Here is a 19,677-nt window from a genome sequence, read left to right as displayed (position 1 = left end):
AGCTCACGTTTAGGCAAGTGCATTTAAAGATGAGGACATCTGTCTTTCTAAGAGATTTTTAAAAAATCTTCAGCCTTTTGAGGCTGTTCCTTTTTGAGTTTGCACTGAAGGTCTAAATCTAACTGTTGGGACTACAGCAGGCACTCAGCATCCTTGGTGCTGGAAGATGCCTTGGCATCTTCTCTGTGATGGGAGAGAGAGGAGCAGGGATAGGAGGAAATTGACTTTATTATTCAAAACCAGCTCTGCCCAGGAGCTGCTGCAGCCTCTCCTCTCCCCAGTGTTCTCTGCAGCCTGGGGCTGCCATGGGGCTGTTTGATGCCTGCATCCCACCCCACTGCCATAGCCAGCATGGGAACAGGAGCTGAACAAAGCTTTGGGACTACAAAGCAGCTCCTGATTTATGCACAGATACAGTGCCTCAGTGTCACTTGGCTCCCAGCAGCAGTGAGAGGTCTGCCATGTCAGCAACAGGTGAAGGGAAGGAGTGCCAGTCGGGGGTGTGTGTGGAGGGAGCCACAGAGCAGATGGCAGCAGGGAAATAAATTTGGAGCTGCCACAGGAATAGTCCTGGAAACTGTCCAGCCTGTGGATGGAGACAGATGGGGAAGGACTTGGTTTATATCTCTTCCTGGTTTTGCTTTTTTTCAGATGGGTTATTTCCAGCTCTGTTATCTCTTGACCATTCCTTCCTATTACTACACCCTTTTCCCTTTCCCCCGCTTCTTATCCTGTCTTCTTTTCCACCTTTTGTTTCTACTCACACTCTGAGCTCCTGGATGTTGCCCACCCTGCATCTGCTTCCTTATAAACCTATTCCCAGTTCCCCTACCTTCAGAGCTGGCCCAAAAACTTTCCCTGGCACTGAAGGGCTCAGCTCACTGTTGTGACCCAGCTGTGACCCAGCTGTGAGCTGGAGCTCAGCCTGGAAGAATCCTGCCTTTGGCACATCTTGCCACTTTCCTTCTCTACTGTCCCTGTGAGCTGGCTCCCTGGGAACTCCAGGGGCTCACCTGGTGCCTGGGGTGCTCGTTCCCTGTCCCTGCAGTGGTGTCCTTGCTGGCTTTGCTCTGGATGTGGGAACATCCCAGCTGTCTCTGCCTTGTGTTCCTGTAAGTGCCTGCGGGTTGCTTCAGGGGTGCCAAGGCATATCCTTGTGCACAGAGCTGGATTTGAGACTTCCAGGGCATTTTTTGGGATACTTCACATAGAAACTGTCCAGATTTGAAAGGACAAGGTGGAAAATTCCCATTCTGGTTCAGGAGTGAGTGTGTCATGCAGGGTATCTGGCTGGGGACAGGGATCCTCATCCCCTGGCAGTGCTCTGTGGCTGATCTGCAAACTCTGCTCTGCAGTGCCTGCTGCCAGGGCTGAGAGCAGGAGTGTTGGATCTGAGGGCTTGGAGAGCTGGATCAGTCCTTGTGCCAAACCTGTCCAGTGCTTCTGTGGCACTGGGGACTGCTGCCTCTTACCTCCCTGATGGATCAGCTACAGCTGCTAAATCTTTTCCTTGGAGAAAGCTGTATCTGTCTTCTTTCCTCTCAAACCCAACTCTATTACTGGTGGTCTTGCTGCAAACTTTGTCTTCATACTAAAACAAATACCTGTTTTTTAAAAAACTGTTTTATTTCTGCCTTAGAAGAGCCAAGGAGGTTTATAGCTGAGATCTGTTGGGTAGGAGTGCTTTGCTGTGGGAAGACACACACATGCAACTTGAGACATATAAAATAAAATTTAAAATAAATTTGATCTGCCCTCAGGACAGGAAGGGTAGGGAGCAATGTGGGACTCTCATTTTCTGGGGAGCCTGGTGAATGGCAGTATGCTCCTCTGTGCAGGTGCACTGTGCATTGCCAGCAGCATGTATGGAAGCAGGAGGCACAGCATTACTTTAGGAGGTGCACAGGTGCTCTGCTGCTGGTATTTACTGCTGCTTTCTTTGATGATGGTGACTAATAGTTCATCAATGCCTGACTTAGAACAGCTCTCTTTAGGAGTTCCTGCCTGTTGAATGACAGCAGGATGTGTGAGCAAGCTGAGAGACCCAGACCTTTTCTGGCAGGATTCTTAGAGCAAGAAAATCCTCTGGAAATCACAACGTGAATCATTTGTTTATCCCAGTGGATGACACTATGCCCCAGCCATGCTGCTCTGCAGTCAGACCCGTTGGGTGGGATCAGTGTGTCCAGGGCAGCTCCCTGGAAAACCTACAGGACAGGTTCAATGTGAAAAACATGACATCCCAAACCTGCTGTGCCCTGCTGTGCACTCACTGGTGTATTTGTAGCACCCTTCCCTCTGGGACCTGGGGCACAGACCAGGGCTGGCACAGCTCCATTCTGGGGCACCCTCTCTTTCCTGGAGGTGTTTGCTCCTTGACACGTTTCATGGGGCACTGATGTCTCTCCCTGGCACTTGTGCTGCACCTGCAGCACCGCTGTCTGTAACCACCTGGGCTTGTGTGGATGAGGAGAGTCTTGGGAAGGAAAGGGGAATTGTCCGAAGTTATCTGGCTAAAACCAGGCAAGAAACCAAGAGCAGCAGTAAGGTTGTTCTGTTCCTGCTGCTGGACCAGGAGGCCAGAGATTCAAACAAAGTGGCTTTTAATTAAAATCTGCTCTGGGGCTTTGCAGAGTGAGCTGTGCCAGGGAGCTCCATAGGCATCCACATGTCTGGGTCTTCCTCCTGTTTCTTGGCCAAACTCCTCTCCTCTCCTCTCCTCTCCTCTCCTCTCCTCTCCTCTCCTCTCCTCTCCTCTCCTCTCCTCTCCTCTCCTCTCCTCTCCTCTCCTCTCCTCTCCTCTCCTCTCCTCTCCTCTCCTCTCCTCTCCTCTCCTCTCCTCTCCTCTCCTCTCCTCTCCTCTCCTCTCCTCTCCTCTCCTCTCCTCTCCTCTCCTCTCCTCTCCTCTCCTCTCCTCTCCTCTCCTCTCCTCTCCTCTCCTCTCCTCTCCTCTCCTCTCCTCTCCTCTCCTCTCCTCTCCTGGTGCTGTGGACACACGTGTGTTTGTGCACATGAAATGACATCCCAGTGTCCATCCCTGCTCTCCACACCCCTCTGCAGCTGCCAAACTGCTGCTGGTTGCAGCCACCTCCGCTCGGGGCGTGGCAGCCACTGGCACCATGCACAGGCTCTGCTCCACCAGCCAGGATGGGAGCCAGGGCTCCTGATGGAAATACCTGCGCATTCTGGGGAAAGCAGGAAATGACAGCTGGGTGGGAGGGTGCCAGAGCTTTGTGTAGGGAGCTGGAAAGGAATGAGAATGGTTAATGGTGCAAACTCTGCGTGCATTGCCAAAAATGAACTCATGTCTGTAAATATTACACTGTGCACAGCAAGATTAGAGCAGGAAAATACCAGTTGTTAGGGTTCCTGTTGCCATCTGAATTATGCAAACAATTTGCTGCAGTTCATAGATGAGCTGGGGCAGAATAACATTGGGTTTTTCCTCGCCAAAGTGTTTCAGTGCATTATTATTTCAGCACGTTTCCCAGCCTCAATCTGCTGCACCAGCGGATCCATGCTGAGCTCTTTGGAATGGCATGCTGTCAAGGGTGGCCTTCTCCAGGCCATGGTGGAAATTTGGAGATGTCAGGATGCTGGTGAGATGCTGAGCTTGTGCACGTGCTGCCTGGGGGCTAAGATGGGTGTGAAGGCTCAGGGGCTCACCAAGGCCAGTGCTGAGGCTGGAGGCTGAGCACGTGTGTGGCTGAGGAGCTCTTGGGAAGCAGAGATGTTCCTGGCTGCAGCAGGGCTGCTCTTCAGAGGCCAGACACCACCACGATGGGTTCCCTGGAAGGAATGATAAACATTGGCTCTTCCCAGTGGCTGTCAGGGAGGTTCAGTGCCTTTCCCACGGCCGTGCAGTGCGTCAGTGGGAGGCAGGATTAGCAGCTGGGTGTCCCTGGCCCCCGGCCCTGAGCCTCCCCAGCAGTTGCATAACCCCGGGTGAGTGTGGGGCTCTGGAGCTGCTGCAGCCTGGGGGTCCCCACAGGAGTGACCCCGAGCCACAGCTCCCTCCTCTCCTGCTGTGACCTGGGTGGAAACAGGCCAGCTGGAGCCATGGAGCTGGGATCTTCCTGAGAGCTTTGGGAACACCTGAGTGCAGGGGACAGAGGCACAAGCCAGTGCCTCTAAAGCCATGCCAGGTACTAGAGAGGCCCCATAGCATGACACCCATCTTTCTAAGTGCTGCTCTTCAGGGGTTTGCTCCCTTTGAGCAGTTAATGCTGTGAGCTTCCTCAAGGAAAAAGCAGGGGAAGGACCAGCAATGGCAGTTTTACTGGCAGTGAAACTTCAGCATGACCTCCATGCTGAGAGCAAATCCAACCCACCCATGAATGTATGTGCTGGTATTTCTGTGGGCTCTCCCTGAGTCCTCTGGGGTACAGCCACATCCTTTCTGGACCAGAAGACAGCTCCTTGCTGGCTGCAGCCCCCCAGCCCCCCAGGGCTGTGATCCCTCTTCCCTTCAGCCATGGCAGAGCAGCCCTCACATTGGGTCTGTAATTTAGCTCAGGACTGTTACGAGACACAATCTCACTCTAAAGCCAAGGCCAAATAGTACCAGCATGGGGTCAAGTTCATGAGTTCATTCTGCCTTTGGGACTAATTTGGGTGCTGAGTAGCTGGGCAGGTATTTGACTGTTGCCTGCAGAGACCTAGAGGTCTCAGGATCCTATTCTTCTCCCTCAGATCACCTAAAATGGTAAGAATTTCCAAGGGGGATTAAGGTTGAGATCTCTGGGGAGGGGAGTGGACATCTGGTAGGAGTCCTGTCCATATTAATAGCCTCAGTTTAAATGTATGTTATCAAAAGGGGCAGCTCCTTATCAGCCTGTGAACTCCATTACCTGAGGGGCTGCTGTGACTGCTGGCCATGGCTTTCCACAGGCACACAGGTAAAGTGGCTGTGCTGCCAGGTGTTGTGGGAGTGCACCTGGTGAATGGGGAGGAAGGTTTTGCTAAAAGGCTCCTGTGCCAGAGAAATTACTTTGATTTCAGACTCAAACCCCAGCAATCTGCAGCTGTAACTCCTGATGGCAAATGGGCTGATAACCAGGGGGAGACTGGGCTGGAGCAGAGTGCTGGTGGTGGCCTCATTTGTTTTGTAAAATGCATTGGATTTTAAATGTTTTTGTATCTGCTGCTGTGGGAAGGCTGGGGCTCAGCTGATATCTGAGCAAGACTTGGTGAAAATGGGGGACAATTCTCCTCTTTGCTTCAAGTTTATTGCAGGGAGCAGAGAAACCCAGGGCAGAGGAGAGACCAGTGTGTGTAAGCCCAGACGGTTTGCTCTGCTCTGGTGGGAAGTTTGTGATTAGTCCCTCTTCTCTATTTATCTTTTAATTCAGATGGGCTGACCCTTACCAGTGATAGGAAAATGTTAATTTTTCCATTAACACTAACAGGAATCTTGAGATCATATTTTACTTGTCAGGATGGGTGTCTTCCCATCCTGACTCATTCCTCTAGCCCTGCAGCTGAAGACAATCAGGAGCTCTTTGGGATTTTTGAAAGCCTATCTCTCTCTTAGCAGCTGTTTTTGTGCATATCCAGGGTTTATTCACAGCCCTACAGCACAGAGGCAGTGTCAGTGTGGGGACAGGGTGTCAGGGGGCACAGCTCCCGTGGGCACCAAGCTCAGCTGCTGCACACCAGGAGCCAGGGGTGCTCCTGAGACCTGGGAACAGGGAGCCTCCTCAAAGCTGGGCAGAAAGGCACAGTTTGCTGCTCAGCCTCCTGCCCACCTTCCCAGGAGGAGGCACACACACGTGAGGCTGCTCACACAGCACGTAGCTGCTTGTGGGATGCACATACGTGTTATTCAGGGCACCACTGTGAGTAAAATCTGACTTCTGTGGTATCATTTGATGTAAGAAGATGTTTAATTCCAGCCCACAAGACTGACTAGTGCTGTAGCATCCTTCCATTATACTCTCAGCTATGTAATTTTTTTTTTCTCCTCTTCCTCAAGGGATGTCCCCTGCAGCAAGAGCTCACAGACTCGATGCTGTGCTGTGATGTAAGATGCTGCAGGGTGTTCTGAGCAGATGCTGAGGGTGGACTGCTGCTGCCAAACAGTCACAGCACAGCATCTGATGCTGCAGACCCCTGGGAGCCCCAGGGCAGCCGTGGGGTACCACAGTGCCTGCTCAGGGTGGGGCTGGGTCCTCCAGAGCAGAGGAAATCTCATTTTGGCACCTGGGTGTGAGAAGGGCATCCAGCTGCTGAGGGGCAGACCAGTGCTTAGCTGGGAACACAATAGGGGAGTCTCAAAGGACAAAACTTAATGCAGCCACAGAGTTAGTTAGTGACCAGGATTTGTTTTGTTTTGAAAGGTTTGGACTTTGTTGCTTAAACTCTGCCTAAAGTGCTCAGTCTTACTCGAGGCAGTGGTGCCTTGTTAGCCTTCACCGAGCTCTGCACTGAGTGCCAAAGCAATCCCTGGGGAAAGTGTTTGCAGGGATGGGCCAGTGATTTTTAATAAATGGCATGTCCCTACTTCCCTGGGGAACTGTGGAGGTTTAGTAATGACTGGGATGTGCTCACACATGGTGGCAATAGGACCGTAGGGAATTTTTCTGGCAACTGCCTGAGGGACTTGGAGCTGTTCTTGCTCTAAATAAAGAAGCTTTCATTTTATCAACAGATTAATTTTTGAATTATAGAGTATGAGACTCGCACGTGCCCCAGCCTGGCAATGGGAGAGCACAGCTCTGGTATTTTCAGCCCTCCCAGCAAAAACGACCTACAAGAGATATCTTTTCTTTCTTTTCTTGGGCTTTGCAAATGTTTGTTGCCCAGGGCATTGTGCCAGTGCAGTCCTGAGTGTCACTTTGCATTTGGGATTAACAGGACCCTTCTTTTAAGGGTTTCCCAGGTATTTATAGCAAACCATGCGACATTGCATAGAGGAATGCTGAGAATAGTAACTCAGGTGACAGACCAGGGCTGCCAGGACTGATCTGAAGCAGGCAGGTGTAGCCAGTGCCTGGCAGTGTGGGGCTGTGTACTCAGTCTGCTGAGAAAAAAATAAAACTAACGTAGAATCAAAAAGCACTTTTCCTTCCATATGCAACTGTGTGTAGGGCAGAGGGTTAACAACTCCAACCTCATCTTCATTCTTAAGTGGCAGAATAATCTGTAAATTGTAAGTACAGTTTCTCTGCTTGTGTTTAGAGACTACACTTCAAGTTCTTCCTTGGTGGTTTATCACATTTAAACATATTCCCCAGAGACATTAGCACATAGCCTGTGCTAAGTGCTTTGCTTATCAGCTGTGCTTCAGCTTCCTTCCCTGAGTGCTTGGGTTCCATTTATTATTGCAAACCATCGCGATGCTGCTTTGGGTTTTTGGCTGAGCTGGGATGAACCAGCCCAGGGTGATGCAGGAGCCCAGCAGGAGGCAGGGGTCGTGTGGATGCAGCAGTTTTCGTGGGGTGGCACTCCTTAGGTCTGCACCCTTCCCATCCCAAAGCTGGCTGTGCTGCAGGGTGCAGATGTGGCCCTGACCCTCAGCCAGCCCTGGGGCTTGGTCTTGGTGCCACTCAGAAGCCCCTGGGGCCCAAGTGTTTGAGGTCTCTGGAGGATGGAAGCTGTGGCTGTCCAAGGGCTGTTTTTGTAAAGTAGAAGATGCTTTCAGGGGACAAGCGGCAACTGGCACCTCTGTGGTCAGGTAAATGTTAGGGTTGTATTCCAGTGGTCTTTGTGCCAAATACCCTGATATCTGAGAAGGCCACTGGCCTGGCCTTCTGCCCTCCAGCTGCAGCCAAATCCATCAGGGAGCTACATTTAGAGAGCACCCTGCCAGGGCTGGTGGGACTGGCATCCCTTGCTTAGAGTGAGATTCATTTCTGGAAGTATGGCTGCATTTTTCTCCATCTTATTGAGTGTTCTCTGGGCTATTTAAGGATGGGCACATTCTGCATTTTCCCCTCCCCACAGCTGCCTGTGCTTGCTGTTTCACCTGCTCCTCTCCAGCAGAACAATCCTCTGCACATGCCTGGGAGGGGGAACAGCTCCACCCTGTCCATGCTTTTCCTCTGCTCTCTAAATCCCATTCTGTGGCCTCAGTGTCGTGCTGACATGAGGTTTGGATCAGTGCATGTCCTCAGGGTATGAGATTCTCCTGGGGCTAAACAAGACACCAGGCTGTTACCTTGGAGATGCCATAGTCTGGTGTAAAGGTACAGCCAAAAAAACTTGTGTTCAGGTGACTTCCCAGCTAAAACACCTGCATGTACTCCTCTATTTTCAGCACAACAGTGTGAAAAGAAGCGCAGAGGTTCAGTGCTCTGGGTTTTAGTGGTGGTTTGGTGGGTGCTCTCCCTGGTTTTGGGTTGCTGTACCCCTGCTGTGGATCCCTGCCCTGTGCTCAGCATCTGCTGCACTGCTCAGGTGGGAAGTGATGATGAGGGCACTGAATAAAGACCCCAAGGAAGTGATGATTTTTCCATGTACCCAGTGTACCCCTGGTTTCATAACCTGCCTACTTTTCAGACAGTAAAGACAGGCCAGGGTTAATATACCTGGAAGCTTTTGAAAGTTGTGCTGTGGGGACCTGGTGCAGCTGGAGGGTGAACAGGTTATTAAGGAGATAACTCCAAACCCATGACCTGCTGCCAAGCAGTCTTTAGAAATACATTTGTTTTTATACAGAGCACGAGAAATAGCTGCTCTGTTTACCTTCCATGAGAGGGGACAGGACTGCTGAGGGGATCAGCTGCAGGACACTAAATGCAGCTGAGCTCTGAAGTGCCCACAGATGTTTGCTCCATTTGGGGAAAATAATCTGGTGGTCCCAGCACTGCTGCTGCTGGCCTGGGGCTCCACTCTGCCACACCCTGGTGGCTTCCAGGGCTCTTGTGCACCCTCCCCTGGGTGGGCTGTGCTGTGGGATGCTCTGGCTGCTGTGGGATGCTCTGGCTGCTGTGGGTTCTAGCCACGGCACAGGTGAGCAGAGCCCAGGAACTCAGGAGTGATCGTGCTGAGGGCAGGAAGCCTCTGGAAAAGCTGGAAGCAAATTCATGCCCCTGGCTGTGCTTGAGAGGGGTTTTCTGGTGTGTGAGATGGCATGAGGCAGGCAGAAGCTGCTGGCACAGCCCACCTGGGGGCTCCAGGCCCGGTGTTAATTTGCCTGTGGAGCTGCAGAGCTGTTGTGATAAATGTGTCTCACATTAGCACGTGATGTGTTACATGGGAACACAGGGTTGTGTTGCTCCCTGAGCCACCCTTTCAAGATTATGTGTTCAGGTTGAAAGCAACCCTAAACCTGAGACCAGGGACGTTCCAATACCATTTGCCCTGGACTCTGCAATTGCATTTCTTCCAAATAAAACCCTTCTGCTTGCTAGAGCTCTGCAGAGCTCACATAGTTTCCATGTTTCCCAGCTGTTTATCCATTTCATTTGCTTGAACAGGTACCTCAAAGCCCTTGGTGTAGTTGTCAGCAGGACATGGCATCCCCTGGCCTTGCCAAGGGATTATTTCCAGACATTGGACCCTCCACAAAGTACAATTCCTACCAGCTTGGCCTCCAGCCTGCCTCTGTCAGTTTTAGGGGCAGGAATAGGGTGTGAACAGAGCCTCCACCTCTGCTGCAGCCTTCCTATATGAAACTTTTCTTTAGGGCTCTCTGTCCTGCTTTCTGAAATATAAATCCTTCAGCTTGTTCTGGCCCTATGCTATTGAGAGGGTGACAAAGAGGTGATAGTGTGATGACTGTTGGATTTTAAAGCCTGCAAGGTACCAGTGTGAGTGGCACTCTTCGTGGGCCCAGATGAGGCAGGTGCTCTGCTGTGGTGGCCAAGGGTTCCTGTGCAGGCTCCTCTGGCTCTGTTCCCAGCAGTGTTGGGCTGCTCCTGGCGTGCTGCAGGGGTCTGGTGAGGCTGGGCCCTGTAACTGATGGTACATCTGGAGTTACTGGGGTGGGCCCATGACAATCCTGTGAACAGGTCTTTAGGCCACAACAGGGCAGACCAAGAGCATCCTGCAGCCAAGGGTGAGCCCAACAGGGTCCCAGTGACCCTGCCTTGTTGTGAGGGCACAGCCAGGAGTGACACACCCCAGAACCCCTTCAGGTTTGGTGTTTAAAGGCTTGGAGCAGCACAGCTGAATGAGCACTGCTGTACCCCTGAGCTCTGCGAGGAGCAGCTCCAAGGCAGCCCCCAGGCCTGGCTGGGGTGGTCCAAGAAGAGGCCACGTGAGGGAGGCAGCAGCAATTTGTATGGCCTGGCTCTGTCCTCTCCCTTCCTTGCTCTGTGCTGACACTGCTCTGTGAGGAAGAGAGGACATTTCCTCTTGGCAGTCCCTGCTGCCAGCCCACAGCCACATTCCCCATCAGGTTGGTGATGATGCTCAGGGTTCATGGCTGTGTCCCCGTGTGTTTGTCATGCAGGAAAATGGGCTCTGCAGTGCTGGGGCTCTGGGCACCAGAGGCAGGGATGGAGCTGCCTCCCATGGGCTTCTCTAACTCTCATATTCTCTCCCTGGCAGTGCTCCAGGCCAGGCTGGATCGGGCTTTAAGCAACCTGATGTAGTGGCTGTCCTTAGCAGGGGGTTTGGAACAAAATGATCTTTAAGGTTCCTTCAAACCCCAACCAGTCCAGGATTCTCTGAATCCTGACAGAGCCCTTGTAGCCCTTTGCATGAGTGTTGATGGCTTCTGCTGAGGAAGGGTGCATGGAATGGAGGGAGCCATCAGCAGGAGACTGGGAGTGCAGGAAGGGATGGGTGTCCGGGGAGAAAGTGTGAGCAAAGTGGAAAATCCTCCAGTCAAGATTCCCCACACCCGCTGACAGCTCCCTGGCCATGGTGGAACATCAGACCTTGGCAGAGCCTTGATGGTGTGAACTGAAAAATATCTCTCCATGGAGGCAGATTTTTTTTTCTTGTTTTTTTTTGCTTTTTTTTTCTTTTCCCCTTATGGTTTTATATGTGAAAGCCTGGTGAAAAGAGTCAGCTGGAAGCTGCACAACTATCCAGCACAAAAGGCCTTGGAGGGCTGCAGCTGGCTGTGGGTTCAGGCTGAAAACATGGAAACAATTCACTCTGCTCATGTTTGTTGGTGACTTGTGCACACAAATGAAGTGGTGCCTCAGCCAGGACCACACTGAGGCCTGCAGCAATGAACTAAGGACTCCCAGGGAGTGATCAGGTGTGCAGTGTGTAAATAAACCAGCCTAGCATCCTTCCACTTAACCAGGGGATGGGGAAAAGTCTGGTTTGGGATTCTGCTCTCCTCGAGTGGAGCTGCTTTCTCTACAGAGGAGCCCTGAGGAGTGTGGTAACACCACCACACGCTCACTGCTGAGCCATGCACAGCCCCAGGAGGCCGGAGCAGCCGCCAGGGCCCCGGTGCTGTCCCCTCAGGTGCTGTGCTCTTGCAGGGCCTGGCAGCTACACCGTGGGCACCATGTCGGAGCGCTTCGACTGCCACTACTGCCGCGACCCTCTGCAGGGCAAGAAGTACGTGCAGAAGGAGGGGAGGCACTGCTGCGTCAAGTGCTTCGACAAGTTCTGCGCCAACACCTGCATCGAGTGCAAGAAACCCATCGGGGCCGACTCCAAGGTCAGTGCTGAGCTCCTCAGTGGGCCATGAGGAGAGGCAGAGGCTGATCTGTGTTTGCTCTGGTGTGGCTCTGAGCAGCTCTGGGGAGTGTCTGGCTGCCAGCCGTGTGCTCATCAGGCAAAGAGCGGTGCTGGGGTGTGCACAGGGGGAGCTGCTCTGGCACAGCATCTCATTCCAGGGTCTAGATCCAGCCACACGACCAAATGCTGAATTGCCCTGGAGAGAGCTGCAGGGAACTGGCCTCCATAGGGCCTGCAAAACTTATAATTCTGGGCAAAGCACTGAGGTCTGATTTTTGTCAGTTTGTCAGATGCTTATTGCTCCACAATGGAAATCAATCAATTCTGTGTGTATATATATATAGAGAGAGAGCATTTGGATGGCAAGATGGTTCTGCTGTTTTTTTTTTTTTTCCTTATGCTAATTTATAATAGTATCTCTGATGTTCAGACACTCTAACACCAGGCAGGACATGAAGAAACACAAACTGCAGGACCTGAAAATATCTGCAAGCCTGGTGGTTGAAACTGTTTTGATCTCCATAAAAACTGGAAATTGGTTTGTTGCTTATGTATAGAAATATGGTATTACTGAATTCATTAGCATACACCTTCAGGGCCAGATAAATGTTGGTGGCAATAATAATGTACAGCTGAACTAGAGGGAATGTAAGAACATAAGAACTTGCAGGACCTCAAATCTCCAAGCTGTTGGTTTGAAGCATCTTCTGTCCCCCTGGAAGTCCAAAGTGAATGTGATTGTGTCAGTGAGTTTGGTTAAATGTCCTTCCCTGAAGTGCTCGAAGAGGAGCTGTAGCCCTACCCACTGAATCAGACAAACTTAGGAACAACAAATCCATCCTTTACAGCCCAGGCTGGTGAGACAGGAGCTTGGCTTTAGGGCTGCTCAGGGGCAGAGAAAAGCTTCTCAACTCCTTCCCTCCTCCCTTTCTGTTCACTGCAGGAGCTGCACTTCAAGAACCGCTACTGGCACGACAGCTGCTTCCGCTGCTTCAAGTGCTACACGTCCCTGGTCAACGAGCCCTTCATGCTGAGGGAGAACAACAAGGTTTGGTGCAGCAACTGCACTGCTGCTGAGGATGCACCCAGGTGTAAGGGCTGCTTCAAGCCCATTATTGCAGGTACTGTGCCAGTGATGGGTCTGAGGGCATAACCAGGGGGGTTTGTCAGGCTGTGGAGGCTGCAGTTAGGGGTTTGGGCATGGCAGTGGAAGGCTGGAGCACCTCAGAATAGTAAATTTTGACTGTTGCTCTCACCTGTCCATTTTATTCAAGTTTTGAAAGGCTGCTTTGCCATTAACCCTCATGTCAGTCTTAAACTATTTCTACCAAAAGCTTTGCTCAGCAAATCAAGGTCCTCAAAGGCTCAGGCAGCTGATAACTATTTTAAGAAAATCTAGCAAGCCCTGGCTAGAATCAGCTACAGAAATTACCAGCTCATCCCTTGTCTGCATTCCTGAAATCCTGGGCATAGCTATGGACAGGTCTTGCCCACAGATGTTACACTGCACAGGGGGAAGGGTTTGCCACAGGCCTGAAATCTCCCAGGACAAGTTATTTTTATCTGTTGTAGGAGACCAAAACGTTGAGTACAAGAAGATGGTCTGGCACAAGGACTGCTTCACCTGCAGCCAGTGCAAGCAAGTGATTGGATCTGGGAGCTTCTTCCCCAAGGGTGATGACTTCTACTGTGTCTCCTGCCATGAGCACAAGTTTGCCAAGACCTGTGCTAAGTGCAAGAACGTAAGTCCTTTCCCTCTGCAGAGGCAGCTGCCAGAACCAGCTCTCGTGTGCCTCTTGGGAGCTGGGAGGGTGAACCAGCAGGCAGACCATGCTGAGGCTGTACCAGTGCTGATGTTCTTCCCCTGAGATAGCAGTGGCAGCAGCTGCTGCAGTGATGGGAGAGCTGATGGTTCCTGTGCATTACTGGATCTGGGCAGGGGTGGCTGGGTTAGCTGATGGCAACACTGCAGAAAACAACTGATACCAGTCTTGCACTTGCCTTGGGGATAGTTTAAGCTCTGTAAGGTATTGAATATTCAATAAGTGAAACAGTAGTTGTTTTACAACTTCTGTAACTGATTAGTGTGGAATTTCAGTTACTGCAGGTAAAAGAAAGCATTATGAAAGTGCCAGGTAGGTGGGATTTCAGGTTAGAGGGACTCAAGTGCACTGTGCAATTAAATTTTGATGCAAACTTTGGAAAGATCCTCCCCATGACAAAGCTTTCCTACCCTACACCCCTTGCCTGCGTCACCTCTCTTCTCCCCTGCTGATTCTAAACCACACCTCTGCTCTTTCTCCCCCAGCCCATCACTTCTGGAGGCCTCACTTACCAGGAGCAGCCTTGGCATTCCGAGTGTTTCATTTGCTCCAACTGCAAGAAGCAACTGGGTGGGAAGCGCTTCACAGCTGTGGAGGATCAGTTTTACTGCGTTGAATGCTACAAGGAGTGTGTTGCCAAGAAGTGTGCTGGATGCAAGAATCCTATTACAGGTATGTTGGGTTAAATGCAGCTCGAGGGCAGGGGGTGCTGAAGGTCAGGACAGTGATCCCCCAAAGACAGGGAGCTCAGGGATGGGTAACATCAGAAGCAGGTCTGGTAACCCAAGCCCAATCCCAGCATTTTACATGTGATCTGACTCTTGAGCCACGTGCTTGTGCTGGATGGAGGCTGAGCTGGTAACTGAGCTCTTCAGCCCCTGCATGTCTCAAATTTACCTCCTTCAAAACTCCCCCAACCAGAACTATTCCCATCCATATCTTAGTTTGGGACCCTTAAGTCTAAAACAACTGGTGTTTTATTGTCCCAAAGGGACAGTTGTACCCCTTCTGATGTATTTTACACTTAGAACTCACTAGATTACAGAGCTCAGCCCTGACATGTGGGCACTGTCCTGCCAGTCCCATGAGGCTTATATTCCATCCTGCATTTTAGAGCACAGATCTGAGCCCACAAGTGTTTACCCAACCTGTCCTTGCTCCACATCTCTCCTTGACTATTTGCTGGAGAAAGGAGCCAAGGTAAAACATTATTGCAGAGACAAGCCATGCAAGCCTTATGCTTATGTTTATTGAAGAAGAAACATCAGAAGATGCCACAAAAGCATGGCTCAGTTGCCATTTGGTGTTTCAGGCAAGCCTGGGGCAGCAGGGGCAGGCAGGGCTGTTTGGTGGGAGAGCCCAGCCAAGGCAGCGCTACTATCGCTGTCCTATAATTGTGTTCTCTCCTAGCAGGATTTGGAAGAGGAACCAGTGTGGTTAACTACGAAGATGAGTCCTGGCACGATTACTGTTTCAAATGCACAAAGTGTGCCCGTGGGCTGGCCAACAAGCGCTTTGTTTGCCATAATGGAAAAATTTATTGTGCTGAGTGTCCCAAACGACTGTAAATGAGCAGATGTAAGATGGATTTTAAAGGCCTGCTTTCCCAAACAGCCCTGGTAAAAAAGCAGGTTTTTGCATGTTGAGAATTTTAACTTTTTCCATTTTAGTGTAAGAACTAAATTAGCCTCAATCTACTGGGTTTGACTTTTGAAGATCTTGCAGTACAAAAGCATGTAGCCTTGCAAAAATCTAACCTTGTTTCCAAGTAACTCCTAGTATAAAGGCTTGAAATGCTGGTAGATTTAGAGATCCACACACTGCATCATCTGTGTGTGGCTTAAACGAAAACAAATCTGGTTTTAAGCTTATCTGGTATATGATTAAGCTTGGCACTTAACTGAAGTGGGTTTGACAAGGCATGCACCTCTGAGACAGAGATGCAAAGATTGCATGTGGGATCAGAAGGATCCATTATTATGCTTCTACAAGTACAGCTACACAACAAACACTACACCATTAATAAGTAATAAATACCTTAGCTTACTCTACAACGCCACATTGCAGCACATGTACGGAATGGCTTCATCTTACAGATAACAATGTTTTGGCAGTGACATTTAGCTTAGTTAAGTTTCCATAAACTTGTTTTAGTCTTGATTTCCGTGTGGTTTGCCTGCAAGTTTTCCTCATCAGCTTTTTTTATATCATTGTTTAAACAAGGCTGTCTACGTACAATTATTAATCCATTAACAAGTAGTAAATCTTTCACCTACAACATGCACATGCACTTACAAGTGCCTTAAAAATAGCTCATACAAGGCTAGCTCTCCTATCATGTCAGTGTATGTTTAGCAACTGAATAAAAGTGAGACTAGTGCCTGCTTGGAATCCATAGTCTGGAATTTTATTCTTTTTTTCCATTTTGATATCTTATATGATTGACATTCTTAGGGCTGAGCTACTGAAACCAAGTCTACTACATTGGTAATGGCAAAGTAAGAGTCAGCTGTGCTGTCACTGCACCCTTAAATATCTGAGGACTAAAGCAACAATTTCCATAAACTAATTAATTTTTTTAATATATAACTGACACTGGACCATCTGCCAGAAACAGGCTGTGTGAAAAAGCCCTTTGGAGAGCATATGTACAGCCACTGTTCATGCACAGACCCACCACGCTTCAGCAACCTGAATTCTGGTTTAAGGAGGTTTTTTTCCACAGTAGTGAAATACTTTATCAACTGGATCTGCTCCAGCCATTCCCTTTCAAGAACTGATAAAGAACCCTTGCAAGAAAATGAAAAGGCAGCATCTTGCTGGTCACTGCTCCACTGCTGGACTCACCCTCACAACACAGAGATGCTGCAGGGGAAAGGCAAAGGCTGGCAGGGAAAAGCAGGTTAGAGAATTCCTCAGTTCAGAACACGGCATCAGCATGGACAAACACAGCAAGAGCTGAAGGTGTTAGTGCAAATCCCCTCCCAGGCTGCTAGTGTGGCAATCTGGAGCAGTTAGAGCAGCACCAGAGTGCATCCCAAGGCAGGTCAGCATGGCGAGGGGTGGAGAGGCCTGGTAAGGTCACATTTAACATTAGAGAAATAAAGCATTGTTCAACTGCAAAGTTTATTTAACTGTGTGCATGTATTTACACAGGGCTGGATCGGACCAGCCAACAAATCCCAGCACAGAAAAAATACCGGCATCTTTGTCAGAATGATTGTCTCTGCCAGAACAAACAGCTATCATACAAAAATACACTTCTCCTTTCACCTAAGGCACTGCTCTAAAGTCTAAAACAGTTCTACAGGATCTCTGAACAGCAAGAGGGAGGAGGCTGAGGGCTCTGCTGCAGCTGAGGAGCAGTTCCAGCAATGCCACTGCACCACTGCAGCTGAGGCATCAGCCAGGGGCTTGTAGCAGGTTTTGGGAGAGCTGCTCCTTAAAGTAATGACCTTAAAGGAGAGCTACTCCTTAAAGTAATGACCTAGCCAGTCTATCTGGTACAGGAGACATCAGAACCAGGCTGCATTATTACTTTTAGTAGCAATTTTCAGAAGATGCTTCGTTAAACTCTTCATGCTGAAAAAAGCAGGCAAATTCAGGTTAAATAGATTATTTAATGCAGGCTTTAGGGGAAGGGAAATATATACGGAGTTTGCAGCCACTGTTATAGAGCTGGAACTGGATGGAACACTTGGAATAATTAACATGAACAAAACATGACTTCAATGGTCTAATACTGTTATGTACACAATAAAATAATACTTCCATAAGTGTAGATAAATAAGTAATTCAAAAGGAAAACATTTTTAAAAAGCCTAACACCTTAAACTGCACCAACAGACAAATCTAGGGACTCAACATTTTTGTAATATATTAGAGCACAAGCTGAAAAATGTTTTGATGTTTGCCAATAGATTAAAACATATTAATGATGGTACAACACTTGCATTTTGAAACTGCCAATATTTTCACATTAGGTAATAAGGAATTTTTCTTCTCCATTCAAAATTGAAGATACTCAATTTTGCATTTTTAAATAGCACATGAACCAACAATGAAACAACATTTTCTAGACATTAAAAAGGGAGTTCAGCTTTAACATACACTGAGTGAGTCTTTTATTTCATCAAGATCATTTTAGAAATATGCAAAGTCTGCAGCTAACTGGGGAGCCTCCAGTGGCATGTTCTACATGATACTGATATGAAAATAATAATAATAAAAAAAGACTCAATCAGGTTACTGTAAAGTCTGTAAAAGGGAAACAAGGAATACTTGAACTAGGAAACCTTATCTAACAATTAGCCAAACGAACAAAAAAAGAACATTAGCACAACAGTTTCCCTGAAATGTTTCAAGGTGCAAATTAGAAGTTTGTCATCCCTCCCCTGTTGTTTTTTGCAAACTTGAAGATGGATAAAGGTAAACAAGCAGCTTTTCAAAACAAGGCCTTCGGTACTTGAGAAAACACTGGATTACTGAAGTGCAATCAGATTATTTCCAGGTCTCTAGTGTTCACAGTTCTGTCCAAAGAGCAAAGAAAAGAAAACATTTAACCATCGTAACTGTGTGTATGCCACATGCATCCATCATCACTGTCAGCCTACATCCAGGAGTGAGCACAGAACCACTTGGTCACTTACAGTCCAAAACCAGGTTTTCTTTCTTTTTACAGGAATATTAGTTCTCAAAGTTATGTACAGAATTCTTAAACTGTATTACATTTAAAAATTTTCAAGTTCAAAATTAAAAGGCCACACTTCCTTCACTAAAAAGTTAATGAGTCTGATCACAAGAAAAAGCGAAGAGCAGAACCACAAGAAATGTGTGTGTTCCCATGGCTCTGCCTGTTTGGCCTCAAGGGAAGCCTCAACAACAGGCACAACAATCAGGGTGTGCCCATGGAACTAAAATCCACAAGACGCAGAGTGACAGAGGAGACTCAGCAAACAGTTCAGTCTAGGAAAGTGCTACACTTTAATCAGAGAAAGTGCTACACATCACTGGAAGGAAATGTGGATAGCAAGGCTTGTTCTTCCACTAGCGTTCACTTCAACTGATCACACAGTCATTTATCCCACTGAAAGAGATCTCCTGTGAAAACAGCCCTTTGGGGTTTGGCTCCAACACCAGAGGAGTCCGGTTTTACATAAACTGGCTTCCTGAAGCTTCTCTGACACACTATGCCCTGTACTGCATCAGGGCTTGGCTTCTCAAGCACATGTGGCTTGACATACAGCCCTGCCTCTTTCAGAAAATTCAGAATATTCTCTGTGTGTACAGCTTTACCACTCCTCCCAAAATGTAACACAACCATCTGTGGAATTTCAGGTTGGTGTTACTTGCCTCAGTGAAGTGAAAGACTGTTGCACAGTAAGTAGAGAGGACAGCTAATACACTGCTAAGAGTCTGAAGAGGCCTTGTAAGACCACATAGGTCAGCATCAAAAACAGAACATGCCTAGGAGTGAAAAGGTCTGGTATGTAGAGCTACATCAGACACCTTTTAAACTATTTTCAAAAGTAACATGTGCCATTTAACCTGTCTTAGCAAAACCTTAAATACAACATAAGAGCTTCAATGCTGCTTGGAACGTCACAAGGGCTCAGCTGTGTCTTTGGAAGAGCCTTAAATGTTGGGCCTTATCAAGTCCCTAAAAAGGCATCAGTTGGTGACTCCTTTTGAGAGAATTCAAGTTAAAAGCACTAAAGAAAGAGCCTTCCCTCCAGTCTACACATTGGAAAAAGTGCCTTGAAAACAAGAAGCTGTAGTTAAGGCAAGGAGAGCAAAACGCAAGGAGGTGAATTGCCTAGCCAGGGGAAGGGAGACAGGGAAGTCAGCTTGGATTACCTGATGAAGCATCTATAGGTTTGGTCAATGAATTCACTGCACCATCTTCCTCAAAAGCCAATTTGGGGCTAGAAGGTAGTGTAGCAGCATCATTCAAGTTTTGATTACAGTTACCAGCAGAGATGCTGTCCGAGCTCAGTTTGGTTGACTTGGAATGTACTCCAACATCAATGAACTCCTCAAAAGTCCATGAACCAGATTTTCCATTGAGATTCTGAATAAGTCCAATTGTATGATCAGCTTCATGAACACCCAACTTCCCCGAGTCATCAATAATCACTTCTTTTGCAGGATGACTACAAAAAACAGAGAATGGAAAAATAAAAAGCTTGTGTTGCAGTTTCCACGTGTTTAACCTTACATTGATTCCAGGACAGATAATTAGCAGTCTGCATACTCTGCAAAGCAC

The 19,677-nt window shown here is 48.6% G+C and overlaps 2 protein-coding genes across 7 annotated transcripts in view; one reads left to right on the top strand and one right to left on the bottom strand.

The window, feature by feature from the left end:
- FHL1 (four and a half LIM domains 1) overlaps positions 1–15,803 on the top strand; it is a 28,947-nt gene extending 13,144 nt beyond the window's left edge. For 2 of the 6 annotated variants that reach the window (XM_064426630.1, XM_064426629.1), the window contains exons 2-6: positions 11,388–11,569; positions 12,533–12,710; positions 13,162–13,331; positions 13,898–14,084; positions 14,823–15,803. In XM_064426630.1, the coding sequence (XP_064282700.1) occupies positions 11,414–11,569; positions 12,533–12,710; positions 13,162–13,331; positions 13,898–14,084; positions 14,823–14,980 (849 nt within the window). In that variant the 5' untranslated portion in view covers positions 11,388–11,413 and the 3' untranslated portion in view covers positions 14,981–15,803. Of the gene's footprint in view, positions 1–4,861; positions 4,899–11,387; positions 11,570–12,532; positions 12,711–13,161; positions 13,332–13,897; positions 14,085–14,822 lie in introns of those variants that run through there. The other 4 variants (XM_064426631.1, XM_064426625.1, XM_064426628.1 and 1 more) reach the window with 3 other exon arrangements.
- Positions 15,804–16,519: 716 nt separating this feature from the next.
- MAP7D3 (MAP7 domain containing 3) overlaps positions 16,520–19,677 on the bottom strand; it is a 43,126-nt gene continuing 39,968 nt past the window's right edge. Inside the window, exon 20 of the mRNA XM_064426624.1 lies at positions 16,520–19,564. Coding sequence (XP_064282694.1) covers positions 19,255–19,564 — 310 coding nt within the window. The 3' untranslated portion in view covers positions 16,520–19,254. The remainder of the gene's footprint in view (positions 19,565–19,677) is intronic.

This window comes from Passer domesticus, chromosome 7, assembly GCF_036417665.1.
Source record: "Passer domesticus isolate bPasDom1 chromosome 7, bPasDom1.hap1, whole genome shotgun sequence".
NCBI classification, from domain to species: Eukaryota; Metazoa; Chordata; class Aves; order Passeriformes; family Passeridae; genus Passer; species Passer domesticus.
This window is presented reverse-complemented; position numbering and strand designations above follow the sequence as displayed.